The following is a 14,609-nucleotide window of genomic DNA, read 5'->3' on the forward strand; positions in this document are numbered from 1 at the left end:
ATGAATCGCCCGGAGGTAACGTTAAGATTCTTAAACATGAATGATTTTGTGTTTATATGTTAGGTTAGCGTTCTCAGCACGTGGGACATTTGTCTAAGCGGTCTCTGGTGTTTGTTTTAAAGTAGCCTACATTTTGTGTAAAATTGATTAGAACGCCACCTTGTCTAGACCTCAGTTACACAGACAGGACGCGAGCGGCGCGACGCAACACAGCTTGAAGCGACTGTTGCAAAGAGCTGGGACAAGGTCAGAAATAGGATGGGGAATCCGTGTGCTGTTGGGGATTTCACGGGTCGCGTCGCACCGTTCGCGTCCGGTCTAGACTGCGTCGTACATGTAATAGACCTCCGGGCGATTCATGACAAGAGTCAGAGAGTGGCAACCTCTTGAACCACCACCACGTTCGCGCTGGAAAACTTCCGCAGTCCCCAATTGGCCAAAATGCTCTGTTCGACTTTTCTGAGATCATCTACTCTTCCCTGTGGATGACCTGTGACCTACTTTCTGTCAGATCTGAATTTTTGAACTTGAATTTTTGACATTGAATTTTAGAAAACTGAATTTGAAGTTCTGAATTTCTTCATCTTGAAAACTTGAATCTGAATTTTTTAAAACTGAATATTACTGTTTGAAAATACATGTCTATAAAATTCAGCCATAAAAAACATTTCAATTTGTTAAATTTCAAATGTTCAATATTCGTTTAAAAAAATTCAAATTCAGAACTATTTAAACTACCACCTAAAATTCAATTTTGTTAGATTACACTTGCAAATAATTCAGATTTACACAATTCAAATTCAAATCATTTTGTCATAATATAAGCTCCATAGGGCTGCACGTTTAAATCGCAATTAACATGAACCTTAAACCGATTTGGTTTATTGCGATTATGAAATCGCAAAGGCTTTTTATTTATTCATTATTACATCAAATAAATTTTCATGCGCAACTTGTCAGTAACGGACGGCAGTAGTAAATGCTCCTCCATCTAAAAGCACTGCGAGTTTGAGTCGCTTATAACGTGAATTTGAAAAAGTAACACGCCAGTCACGTCTGCCGAGCCCGAGCGTCACGTTGCTGTTCCTGAGCCGGAGGTGTCTGTTGCTGTTCCTGAGCCGGTGGTGTCTGTTGCTGTTCCTGAGCCGGAGGTGTCTGTTGCAGTTCCTGAGCCGGTGGTGTCTGTTGCTGTTCCTGAGCCGGAGGTGTCTGTTGCTGTTCCTGAGCCGGTGGTGTCTGTTGCAGTTCCTGAGCCGGAGGTGTCTGTTGCAGTTCCTGAGCCGGTGGTGTCTGTTGCAGTTCCTGAGCCGGTGGTGTCTGTTGCTGTTCCTGAGCCGGAGGTGTCTGTTGCAGTTCCTGAGCCGGTGGTGTCTGTTGCTGTTCCTGAGCCGGAGGTGTCTGTTGCTGTTCCTGAGCCGGTGGTGTCTGTTGCTGTTCCTGAGCCGGAGGTGTCTGTTGCAGTTCCTGAGCCGGTGGTGTCTGTTGCTGTTCCTGAGCCGGAGGTGTCTGTTGCTGTTCCTGAGCCGGAGGTGTCTGTTGCAGTTCCTGAGCCGGTGGTGTCTGTTGCTGTTCCTGAGCCGGAGGTGTCTGTTGCTGTTCCTGAGCCGGTGGTGTCTGTTGCAGTTCCTGAGCCGGTGGCGTCTGTTGCTGTTCCTGAGCCGGTGGTGTCTGTTGCAGTTCCTGAGCCGGTGGTGTCTGTTGCTGTTCCTGAGCCGGTGGTGTCTGTTCCAGTTCCTGAGCCGGTGGTGTCTGTTGCTGTTCCTGAGCCGGTGGTGTCTGTTCCAGTTACTGAGCCGGTGGTGTCTGTTGCTGTTCCTGTGCCGTGGTCACCCAAGTGGTCGTCTTCGCCCTGGTCGTCTCCACCATGGCCGCCCGAAGGGACCTGCCCCGTCCCGGACGCCTGCACAGCCGGATCCGCCCTGGCCGCCCGAGGGAAGGTCTCCGCCGTGGCCGCCCGAGGGGTCTTCACCGCCCTGGCTGCCCGATGGGTCGTCTGCTTCGCCTGCGCCGCTCGATGGACTGTCTGCTTCGTCCTGGCCGCCGGCTAAACCGTCACCCCTTGTTGCTGTTCCCCTTCATGGTCCTGGCCCTCCATCCCTCCCCCTGATCCTCCACCATTCCACCTCCCGCCTGGACTCTTGTTTTGTTTGTTTTTTGTGGGTCTTGGAGCGTCTGGTAGCCGCTCCGTAGAGGGGAGGTTATGTCACAATGTCTGGGTGATGTCCCCTGGGTAGCCACTAGAGGTCCTTTTCCCCCACAGGTGTCAGTCACTATTGGACTACAATCCCCATCACCCTTGTCGGACTCATTATCACACTCAGCTGTTCCCACTCACCTTGTTAGTGTCTGCCTATTTATACCCAGTCTGTTTGATCACTTGGTGTGGAATCCTTGTATATTGTCCCCACACTTCCGTTCCTGTTGATCGTGTATGTCTTATGTTCTTTGGATTGCTTTTTGGATTTCGACCCTTGCCTGGACTGATTGTGAGTACGGATTACCCTTTAAATAAACTGCGCTTGGACTATCAACCTTTTGTGTGTGTGTCGTGACAGGCATGACAATAACAGAAGGAAATATCTATTGGCTAAGCCAAATAATTCGATTCATATTCTTTTGGTTTCTCTGCCCAATAATATAACAAATTCAAAAACTCTGTAACTTGGTATCGGTACTCGGTATCGGCAAGTACTAAAAATAAAAGTCGTATCGGACTCGTTCTGGAAAAAGTGGTATCGGTGCATCCTTAGTTTTCACTGTATAATTTAGATTTAATTTAGAATAATCTTGATCAAAGTTACAACAGTTATTCAGTCAAGAGCAGTGAGCGGTTTTCTCTTTGTCTTTTGTTGTTAGATGAACAAAGACAGCAGTATGTTTATTAGACTGCTGTCACTTTAAGAGCTGCACGTATCCATCATTCTGTTACACACGCGTTTTCTTTCTCAAATTAATTAGATGCATTTACTTCATAGACATCCTTCACTGATATGTCAATTCTGCTCTATGTTTGCTCTGTTGTCATCGTTTCTTAGTCTTGACACAAACACTGTACTCTGTGTTTTATCGGTTTTTGGTATCTGAGCATTTTAATGAGTACGAGCATCTTGAATACACAAGCGTGGTATCGGTGCATCCCTAATTTACTACAACACCGAATCAGTGAATTTTTATACATAAAAATGTATAAAAACATTTTCGGTAATTGAAATAAAGCTGAAATAAAAACTAAATGAAAATGAGAAAAGTTACCTTGGCAACTAACTGAAATAGATAACTTAAGTTCAAGTAATAAAATGACTAAAACTAAAATAAATTAAAGCTAAATAGAAATATTAAAAAACAAGAACTACGACAGAAATATTACAAATTACAAAAGCACCTCAAACTAAAATGAAAACTCAAAATATGAATAAATACTATAACAGAATATAAATAATACGGAAATACTAACTGTACTGAATGGTAACCATATTCATAAAATGGTATTTATGCATTCAAAAGTATTTCAAATAACAATATGGTACCACCAAAGTCCATTTTACTTTTTTAATGCGAAGTATATGAGGTAAAATGGGGGATTTTTTTACATTTTATTAACGGATAATCGATCTCACTGTTATATACATCTATCATATATTTGCTATGCTGTGATCTTTGTTGCAGTAATTTAACCAACGTATTAACTATTGGAAAGATGTTAAAAATGCAGTATTACTGACAAAAGTAAACTTTAACAACATTTGAAAAGCTATGGGCTAACATAGGTGATGTCACCTAAAAATTATTTTCAGGTCAAGCTAGTTATTATATTAAAGTACAAAACCTTGATTAAGTCGTCATCTTTATTTTTTTAGTGCTTTACTTGATTGTTTCAAAGCAGCGTCACAATATTCACAGTATAGAATAAGGTTTTACCTGAGCATAGAGGTTCTGCTGGGGATAGGCACTTCTAATAGGGTACATGGCCGTCTGGTAGGGGTTAGGGGACGGGGAATAGGGAGGTGGGGCTCCATTGGTCTGATTAGGGGGGACTTTATAAGGCGTTCCTGCAGTGTATCCTGAAACAGAGACAGAAAAAGATTGTTAGGTCCAGTAGGCATTAGGCACACAACAATCGAATATAATACAAAATATTCCTTCACACACATCCATGTGCTCTGGTTGGATTTCCAAAATCTCGTGCGCCGCGCCAAACTAAACTAAAGCACATATGAAGTGCAAACACTCACACACCCTTTCAAGTCAGAGATATCACACATTAAACAACCAAGCACACACACACACCGACACTTTCTCTTTTTCCACACACCATCTGTTAGGCTTTTCAATAGCTAGCGATTTATTGGAGGTTTGTAGACAACAAAGTAGTAACAAAAAGCACAAGAATGTGAATTCAGCTGCCCAAACGGAAGTCTTTTAAAGAAAGAAGAATACTTTGCTTGAGGTGTTATTAGTTACACAACACACCAACAGATTCCCTACACACCAAAGACATGCTATCAGTCATTACTTCAGTCATTACTTCACATTTGAAGTACACACATTGATGCAACACACTAGATTCAACTGTCTTTAGTCTAGTTTAGCCACTCCTGTCTAATTCAATCCCACAACACAATTTTATGCAGTCTCAACTCCAAAAAGCTCAGCTGTCTACGGTGAGAATGAAACCTTAGATCTCAGACAGTGTGTCTCCAGTATGCAATATGCAGTATGCAGTCACAAACCCTAGTGAGCTGCTAACCAAGACAGCATTTTAAGAAATCTCAGGCAAATTCTGACACAAAGGCTTAAACAAATAATATATGGATAGTATATACTGTATATATTTATAGAAAACAAAAAACAAAACTAATACAAATGTATAATATAACAAACTTTAAAAATTATAAAAATAAAAAACAAATTCAAAATATTCATAAAAACTATAATAGTATCACAACAACACTAAAATATTTGTTTTGACCAAATTAATATATCCTCTGTATTGAGGACAATCCCAGAATGCATTGTGAAAAATAATCCAAGCGAAGAGAAGGCGAGAAAAATCTTTTAAAATTAATTGAATATGCTAATGTCAAATTTGACTGAAATCGAGTCTCCCGAGCACTTTGTCAGTTGCTGCCTATGTAGAGCGTTATAAATCCAAATCAACATAGATATAATATTGTCATGTGATCAACAAAGGACAAACAAGAAAATATATATTTATTTAAATTATAACAATTAATTCAGTCAACTACTACTACACTACAATAATTGTATTGTACTGTAAAAATACATAAATAATTACAAGAATTATTTTGAATAACAATAATCAAAATGTATGGATTTACGTAATTCACGTAGATCATACTTCAAGTCAGAAAACAAAATGTGAAAAAAATAATAATAAATAAAAATAATAATAATTCACATTCCTGATCCAATAAAAACATTTTTAAATAAAAAGAAAAAAAAGTGCTAAAGGTTCCATTTCACTTAGGATGCTGCCTTAAGCCGGAGACACACTTAACGACCAACTGAAGCATTCTAAGACTGAACTGAACACACTTACAGACTGTTTCCAACGACTGCAGCAGATTTTAAACACCAACTGTGACCACCGACTGAACGCAACTGTCTCTGACTCGGCACGTTTGGGCATGATCAGTCATAAGTACCAAATTACATTAATAATCGCCCCTACTTATATTCGTTAAGTGTGTCCCGGCTTTTAGCAGCCTATTTAGGCAGCATGCAGCAGTGCAGCTCACTAGGTCTTAGAACAGAGCTCATCGTAAAGTATGTTTACGCATCATGCGATTGATATATGTGTGTGCGCTCTGGAGAAACAGAACAATGAGAGCAAGTGTGGGACTCTATAGCCATGTTCACACTGTCAGTCCAAATCCGTTTATTTGTGTATCTGATTGGAATCTGATCTAAATTATTGACTGTTCACACTGTGTATCACAACTGTTCAGATCCAATTTGTGTGTCCAGTGGCATTCTTATGTTTTCCGGGAAAATCTGCATTGGTTTCTTTGGCAATGACGTTGCTTTGGTAGGCAACCGCCAAAAACTACAACAACAACAGCAGCAGCAACGAGTCTTATTTATATAAAACTGACAATGTGTCCAGTATGGCAGAGGCAGAAAAGTAAGAGGCTGGTATGAGCGGCTTAATTCCGTGCTGTCGTCTCCACCGATCTCTAAACATGTCACCATTGTATTGTCATTTTCTGCTTGACCGACACTTTGCAACAACACAACCTTGTTTCAGCAGCAACTTTCAGCATGTTTCCTATAACAACGCTGTTTCTGTTTTCCGTGGCGTGAGAAAGTGACAAACCACGCAAAATCCGATTAGGGTGGTCAGACTTAAACCGATTTCCGGAAATTTCAAACCACTTATGAATGTAGCTCAAAACGGATTTGGAAAAAAAGCATTTAATGTGATATTTTTTGTCGTTCGCACTTGCTAAATATCAATCGGATGTGCACAAAAATCTGATTTAGACTGACCGTCTGAACGAGGCTTATGTGAAAGGGTGCGTGTTTGTGTGTTATAGAGTAACAGGGGAACACACAGCAGTTACAGTAGAGTATAGTAATCATATTTACTGAATGCTGTAGATGAGGCCTGGTACTGCCTGCTCTCTGAGCCAGCGTCCACGGCCAGGTCATAGGAGCCTTCTCCGGGCCCCGGAGCAGATGCCGTCTGGGGCCAGGCCTGCTTCACCAGCAGCACTGTCCCAAACAAACACAACACAAGAAGGGTTACACATGACTGTCGCCACATCGGTACCCTGACTGTCCTCTCCTCCTCTCACAGACCCTCTGGATCCTTGTATTAACAGACCGCAAATGCTTCCAGAAATAAAAATACTACAAAAAGAAAAAAAGATGTACAGAATAGAAACCATTGATTTCAAAATTATTTAATTACTTTCACTTTCAAAAGTTCTGAAGCAAGATGCTGCCGAATTTATCATGGAAATCTTTACAGAGGTACGTTTTTCAGGTTAGTGAAGCTAACATTTCCAACCTAGGTATCTAGTTACCCAATAATGGTATTAATGCGCTCTATCAGGGATTATAATGCTTCTCTAACAGCAATAAAGAAAGTTCAAGCAGTAATTGCTTGAATTACTGCTTGATTCTGCTTTGAAAATTCAAAACAGAAACTACAAAAAAACAAATTGTTAAAAAAGATTTTCGATTCAAGGATGAAACTACGAAATTGAAAACCATTAGCTACTAAAATGTCTTTACGGAGCCAGTTGCCTGTGAAATTGCTTTGCACAGTTCCTAATTTGTAAGTCATTTAGGATAAAAGCGTTTGCTAAAATAAATGTAAAATGCAAATGTATTGTAAATAAACACTCTGGGCGTGCAATTGAAAGCTGGATGGTTCAATTCCCATTAAATTGAACAGAAGTGAAAATCAGTGCATCCCACTCAATGGATATATTCAAAATTGAAATACTAGGTTACTGCTTACAGAATAATATGGAGTATGCATATATACTGCTGCCTAATATTTGTTTAAAAAAAATAGTAGGCCTATATAAAACAATAGGCATTATTCAATGATAAACGTGTTGCTACACGTGAGTGGTATCATAGTTTAAGCTTGGATATTAATTATTATTTTCCATAATTACTTCCATTTTATGTATTTGGCAGTAAAATCTTAAAGGAATAGTTCACTTTAAAAATGAAAAATCTGTCATCATCTCCTCCTCACCCTCAAGTTGTTTCAAACCTGAATGAATTTCCATCTTCTGCTGAACAGAAAGGAAGATATTTTGAAGAATGTCAGAAACCAGGCAGTTGGTGGATCCCATTGACTTCCATAGAAGGACAAAAAAATACTATGAAAGTCAATGGAGTCCATTAACTATTGGTTACCGACATTCTTCAAATTATCTTCTTTTGTGTTCAGTTCAAACCTGAATGAATTTTCTACTTCTGCTGAACACAAAAGAAGATACCTTGAAGAATGTCGGTAACCAATAGTTAATGGACTCCATTGACTTTCATAGTATTTTTTTGTCGTCCTATGGAAGTCAATGGGATCCACCAAGTGCCTGGTTTCTGACATTCTTCAAAATATCTTCATACAGGTTTGAAACAACTTGAGGGTGAATAAATTACACAATTTTCATTAAGGTAACTATTCCTTTAAGTGACAAATCACATAATAGAAGAGATTGGAAAACTCGCATGCAGTGCAGATGTGTAAAAAAGTGCAATCCAGTTTTGTGTAAAATGTCTCTTCAAAAAATGAATCTAGAGGGACATATTAAAATAAAATCATGGTTGGTAACTTTCATTCATTACACTAGAAATGGAAGATTAAGTGCACTGCATTGTCAATTATTCAATGCAGTGTGCTACAAATGTACGGTAGGCTACGCTGTATATTTTGGCAAATGTAGTAGGTCAAGTGTGGATTCTGTGTATGCAAAAAACTGCATACAGTTCATGCTATTTATAAAGCAAACAAAAGCATTAGTAATATAGCAGGATGCTAATCCAGAATGACTGTATGTGTTGGCATAGAGGTTAAATATCTAAGCATGTCTGATGAACTATTGCCTTTAAGAAAGCCACAAATTCCTGGATTACTCCAGAAGGATTGTCCCTGTAATAATATTACTGCACGTCACGTCAGATGAACGCATCAACAAAAATGATTAGTATTTAATTGCACGTCTTTCTTCCAAATGGAGCAATACTTTCAGAGCCACAAGGGGGCGATGGTGCAAAGTCATGAAATGTTAGCAAACAGGAGAGCACAGAGGGACAAAGAGAAAGAGAGACTGCTGGAATCACACAATGGCATCAGTGCCGCATAGACGCCTCACACATGACCATCACTGCAGCGGTTCAGTGCTGCGTTTTATGCATGCATGAGGGCTTTATGTGATTCAGATCATTCTTATGATACGTATGATGATGATGAAAGTATGATACTGTAAGAAGAATAGTCCGACAGTGAAATATCCACACATTTAATATAAATGTAGAGGTTTACAAATAGTGGACCAGGGCAATATCGATTGGAAAATATGTCTGAAAACCGATTAATCGCAGATAATCGCAATGATTTGAACGAAAACATTCCACTTAAATGTAAAATAGTTTTGAACCTTATTAGAAAATTATGAATGACTTAACTATGAGAATATATGACAACTATTAAAATACATTAAAAATAGTCAAGCTTTATCACTTCTGAGACTTTTCTTATTTTTAATTTTTATTGTCATGTGAAATATATAAATAATGTACAGGAAATGAAGAAAGAAAAAAGTGACAGGAATCAACTTTCAATGGCATTGTTCATAGGTTGACCGGTTTTGTCGATCCTATAAACTAAAATGGGAAAATATGGCCGGTGACCGATTAATCGATGATGGCTAAAATCAATAATATGAATGAATAATAAGAAAAAGCTAAAATCAATAACTTTCCAATCAATTTAAAATAGTGCGACTAACCTTTATTAGAAATGTAACAACTTGAAAAACCACTTGAAAATTAGACTATTTTGTAATTATTAGAATAAATTAAAATACATAAAATATTGCTAAGTTATGACTACTGTAACACTGACACTTTTTTATTGTTTTTTACTTTTATGTCATTAAATATAAAAAAATAATGTTCAAGAAATGGAGAGAGAAAAAAGGGACACAAAATTAAATAAAATCGCATTGTATTGTAAAGAATAAGATATGAACTAAAGGCAAAGTACTACAGCCAACATTTATTCAATCAAGAGGTATTTTTTTTCACTGTTTGGTGCATTTTGAACGGAAAGACATCAGCTGTAGTTGTTTAAATTGGTGGTTCGTGGACCTGGTTTTGCTTCAGGTCCCAGATTTTACATTAGACATATAATGGCGATCCAACACATGGCCAGAAAATTTGATGCCAAGTATTCATTGCATAAAATACTAGAGTCAGCCTCACTCATAAATACTTCACTTGTTTCATTACTGGATGAATCAGCGTTTTTGAACGAATCTCTTGAGTGATTGATTCAATGACATACATTTTTAAGTCGCTTTGGCGCCACCTGCTGGTGTAATGATTTTTGAATAATATTTGAAGGGACAAGTTGCTTTCAAAAGGATTTGCTCTATTTTGATCGCTTCCGTAGACATCAGGGTTTATATATGAACTATAAACTTTTATCCCAGAACTTCTGAATATTTGTAACACAGAAATATCGATACTGTGTGGTTTAAAACAAGCTGTTTATAGGCCTACATGACAACTGCTCTCTCTGGCTCAGCGGCAGCACAGATTTTAATGTTCCGGTGTGATCGTTAAAGGTTTAATAGACATAGACGAATCGTTGTCATTTAGGAATGAGATCTCGTGGGTGTTTGAATCGAGATCGCAAACTTTTAACGATTAATCGTGCAGCTCTATAAAACACTGTAGTCGGCACAAACCACGTCCTCATTTTTTATCTGTCCATTTAGCATCTGTCGAATTTAAATACCTTTTACCAAGTGATGAATTTGCACCAATACATTATAGTATTTTATTGGACATTTTACACTATTTGCCTTGCAAGTAGCTTTCAATGACGCTCTGAGGATGCTACTAAAAAAGCCCAGATCAACCTGTGCGAGTGAGTTGTTTGTGAGCAACAGAGTGGACACACTGCAGTCTGTCCTGCGAAAAGAGATGTTTAGGTTCATTTGTCGACTGAATGAGTCTGTAAATCAAGTTGTTGTGGTGCTGGTGAATGTTAGGTACAGTACCACACGCTGCACGTCCCAGTTTTGGGAACACTGGTATAAGTGTCTTTTTTTTTAAAACGAGTCATTTGTAACTTTGTGTTGTGTATTTGTATTTGTATTTGTATTATGTGTTATTTATTACTCTTTTTGTATGGATGGACCATGAGTCTGAAATAAAGGATACTACTACTACTACTACTACTATTTGACAGTCTCCTTTTTACACATTACATAAAGTTACTGTAGTAATAACTGTAAATTATGTATAATTACATACAACTAACCCCTATTCCTAATAACCCTATAGTAAGAACAGGTAGATAATTATCATTACTCCGTACTTACTATATATTATAATTATAATTGTATAATTACTCTAACACGAACACTTTAAAATAAAGTGTAACCCAACATGTACAGGGGTTTTAAAAGCAGATAATTTTCTATCCCAACTTTCTCAGATACAATTTACTTATATTTTTATTCTTTGCATTTAGCATTTGATAACCAGTGGTCTAAATGCACGTCTTACCACACAGATTATTTTTGTAGCATATATTTTAAAAGACAAAAGGATATTGCAGAAATCTTTGAGGTCCACATGCTTTTCATGAAGATATTGGTTGAAAACCACAGAAACTTGTGGAGAAAGTGTGACACATTGTGTGAAAGTAGTGCTGGTCAACCAAAACTACCATTTTCTGATATCTGATATCATATCCAAGCAAGCCAGTAACTAGATCAAACATAAAAATATGAATATATAACAGCAGCATGTCAACTTGATCTCTGATCTAAGAAACAGCCTGCATAAACATGTAAGAATGAATAAGAGTGGCAGGTGGCATGTCATATAACGAGGAAATTATACAAAAATGATATCAGTTCAGGGCGGCACTGATCATATTGATCCTATCACACACAGACATGACAAACCAACTCCACTAGTGCACCATTTACATCCTGATCCAAAATGTGATCCAAAAATGTCTGCTTACAGCACAAATCCAGTTTTTTAATTTTTATAACAAAAACATCATGCTACAAGTTGAGTCACACATAGCGGATTCAAACAAGCCTGTTAACAAAAGACTAGTGGGAAATTATCTGCACTGAGCCAACCTTCTTCACATGACTCATCCTCACTGCGTCTGCTTTCTCTCGAGACTTCACACTCAAATCATGCAGATGTACAACTAAAAACAGTTTCAAAAACATTTCTAAATATCACTATTCGTAAACAACTTGCCAGATGGACACGGAAACAGATTTATTGACCAAAATCATTTCAGGGAACAGCTCATTACTGAACAAAACACAATTAGTGGCCTCATACATCAGAAGCTTTCGAAGTGCACTGTTAGATGAACACAAATAAAGCCACTTTTCTAATCATTATGAAGATTTATTGTATATATTGAGTCAGAACATTATGTCACTAGTTGGAACCAGCACTATATAACAGTAATATGTTTTATTACTATAGCTAAGCTAACAATATTTAATTGTTAAGTTAAAGGCCAGCATCATCAAAAGGAGGCTAGACCGTATTACTCATCAGGATGTGTTTGTGTTTGTAAATACTGCATGTTTCATTGGTGTTAATGGTTCGCTAACATGTGTAAATGTTTGGTCTCATATATTTTGCTAATGTAAGTGTGTATTATGCCATATTCACGGGAAAGTTTGGAGGGTGTACATACCTGGTGGGTATCCTGGGCTACCTGTCTGATAAAGGTTGGCTGTGTAGGTCGGGGCAGTCGTAGGATAACCTCCGGGATAGCCTGTACACATGCAGAGAGACAACAGTTTAGAAATGACACTAAAACATTCAATCAACATTAGCAATTAATTGAATTGATCTGCACTGCAATTATACGCATTACAGAGCCGACTTGCCAACATATAAACAATTTATAATAAACAAATTTTATTATTAAATTTTATTTTGTATACAAAGTATGGAGTCTGCAAAAGTTTAAGAAACTAAAAAACAAAACAAAAGATCTGTCTCTTATGCAGACAAAAGCTGCATTTATTTGATCAAGTAATGCAGTAAAAACAGTAATATTGTGGAATATTACAACGATGTAAAATAGCCATTTTCAATTTGAATATATTTTAAAATGTATTATATATTTTAAAATCTGTATTCCTGAGATCAAAGCTGAATTTTCAGCATCATCACTCCAGTCTACAGTGTCACATGATCCTTTAGAAATCATTATAATATGCTAAATTTGCTCACGGAACATTTCTTATTATTGTCAATGTTAAAAAAAGTTCTGCTGCTTAATATTTCTGTGGAAACTGTGATTTCTTTTTCAGGATTCTTTGCATTTATTTCAAGTCGTAGCATTATAAATGACGTTACTGTCACTTTTGATCAATTTAATGCATCATTGCTGAATAAAATGATTTTTCCCCTTTGGATAAGGTTATAAAAAACAGCTAAAAAGCCATGGCAAATACTGAAAAATTTAGTGGATAAAAATTACATTGGTGTGTAAGCTAAGAAAACATCAAAGATCCACAAGAAAAGCAGCTCGCACACACATAATAGTGATTATTATTTAAAAAAAAAAAAAAAAACTATTTAAAGGCCAAATGCAAAGACAAAACGTTTTCGATTTACATTGTCACGACAAAAGAAATGTGTCTTTGCATTTGGCCTCTAAATATATATATATTTTTTTATAAGAAATATGTTTCTATTATGTGTCTGAGCTTCTCTTCTTGTTGTGCTTTGGATAAGATTATAAAATAAACCAATAGCTACGTATATCGGCTTTATATAAAACATAATCTGGCTCCATTCTCACATTGAATGGATTTTTTTTTTTTTTTTTTTTTTTACAAATCAATCCATTTCCAATTGGATAAAACCAAGTCCAGTCCAACTTTTTCAAGTTGAATATCCTGTTTCACTCAGCAATACAAGAGATTAGAAAAGTAACATGTTTTTTTTATTTTTAGAGAATCTCCAGAACATAAATTAACGAAAGCAAGTGCAGATTTATTTTTATAAATGAAAAGGCTTACTATTTCCAGTTGTACTGAACCAAATCAAGTCTTTGTAACCTGTGCTATCATAGGAAAGGACAAAGAGAAGGAGAGAGAGCGAGGTCAGCTCTTTATTGAACAGGATGAGCACAGATGGCATCCATTACGACATGTCTGTCTCAATAAGACACAGTCGGATGAGTGTGAAACCCAGTGCATCGCTCCATACTGAACAGCACGAGCTGTCAGACGTACAGGGCATCATGGGAAGGGAGTATCCAGGTCTGGGCAGCTCCCTGCTCACTATTGATTATATCAACACTGGAGGATGCAGGAGAAACACTGGCGAAAGAGTGAGCCTGCAGTGAGGACCTGCTTGATCATGTGTTTGGTAAAGGAACCGTTCACCCGTAGATTCTACTTACACACATACAGTATATGTCTATTTGTACATAAAAGGAGATATTTAGAAAATGCTCAGGCTATATTTTTCTATGTTGAAACCTGGAATGGACATAAGCAAGAAGTTCTAATTGACTTGCCAGAGCATTTCTATCCCAATAATAAAAAGCAAAGAAAGAGACAGAAACTTTGAATTTATATAAAATGTCCATCTGTAACTTTAACGGGTTAATAAATGTCATTGTTCATTGCTAGACCATTCATTTAAAAATGTACTTAAACATTTTTACATTTTAAAGTTCTATTATTTAACGCACTATGACCTAACATGAATGATCAAGTTATAATTAATATATTAATATTGATTATTTCATTAAATATGTACAGTACATTTTTTTAAAGGTTCAGCAGTAATATAGTTTTTTTTTATCAGGTTTCTTTTAGTAATATAGT

General features: G+C 37.2%; 2 protein-coding genes across 4 annotated transcripts in view; both read right to left on the reverse strand.

Moving 5' to 3' along the window:
- Positions 1-14,609, reverse strand: part of relt (RELT TNF receptor) — a 470,714-nt gene that overhangs the window by 162,502 nt on the left and 293,603 nt on the right. The gene's annotated exons all lie outside the window — the stretch shown is intronic.
- fam168a (family with sequence similarity 168 member A) overlaps positions 1-14,609 on the reverse strand; it is a 57,536-nt gene that overhangs the window by 6,654 nt on the left and 36,273 nt on the right. For 2 of the 3 annotated variants that reach the window (XM_079620371.1, XM_079620370.1), the window contains 3 exons: positions 12,455-12,535; positions 6,610-6,735; positions 3,919-4,061 (listed from right to left, as the gene is read on the reverse strand). In XM_079620371.1, the coding sequence (XP_079476497.1) occupies positions 3,919-4,061; positions 6,610-6,735; positions 12,455-12,535 (350 nt within the window). The remainder of the gene's footprint in view (positions 1-3,918; positions 4,062-6,609; positions 6,736-12,454; positions 12,536-14,609) is intronic. The other variant, XM_079620372.1, reaches the window with a different exon arrangement.

The sequence above is a fragment of the Phoxinus phoxinus genome (genome assembly GCF_949152265.1).
Source record: "Phoxinus phoxinus genome assembly, chromosome: 8".
Taxonomy (NCBI): domain Eukaryota; kingdom Metazoa; phylum Chordata; class Actinopteri; order Cypriniformes; family Leuciscidae; genus Phoxinus; species Phoxinus phoxinus.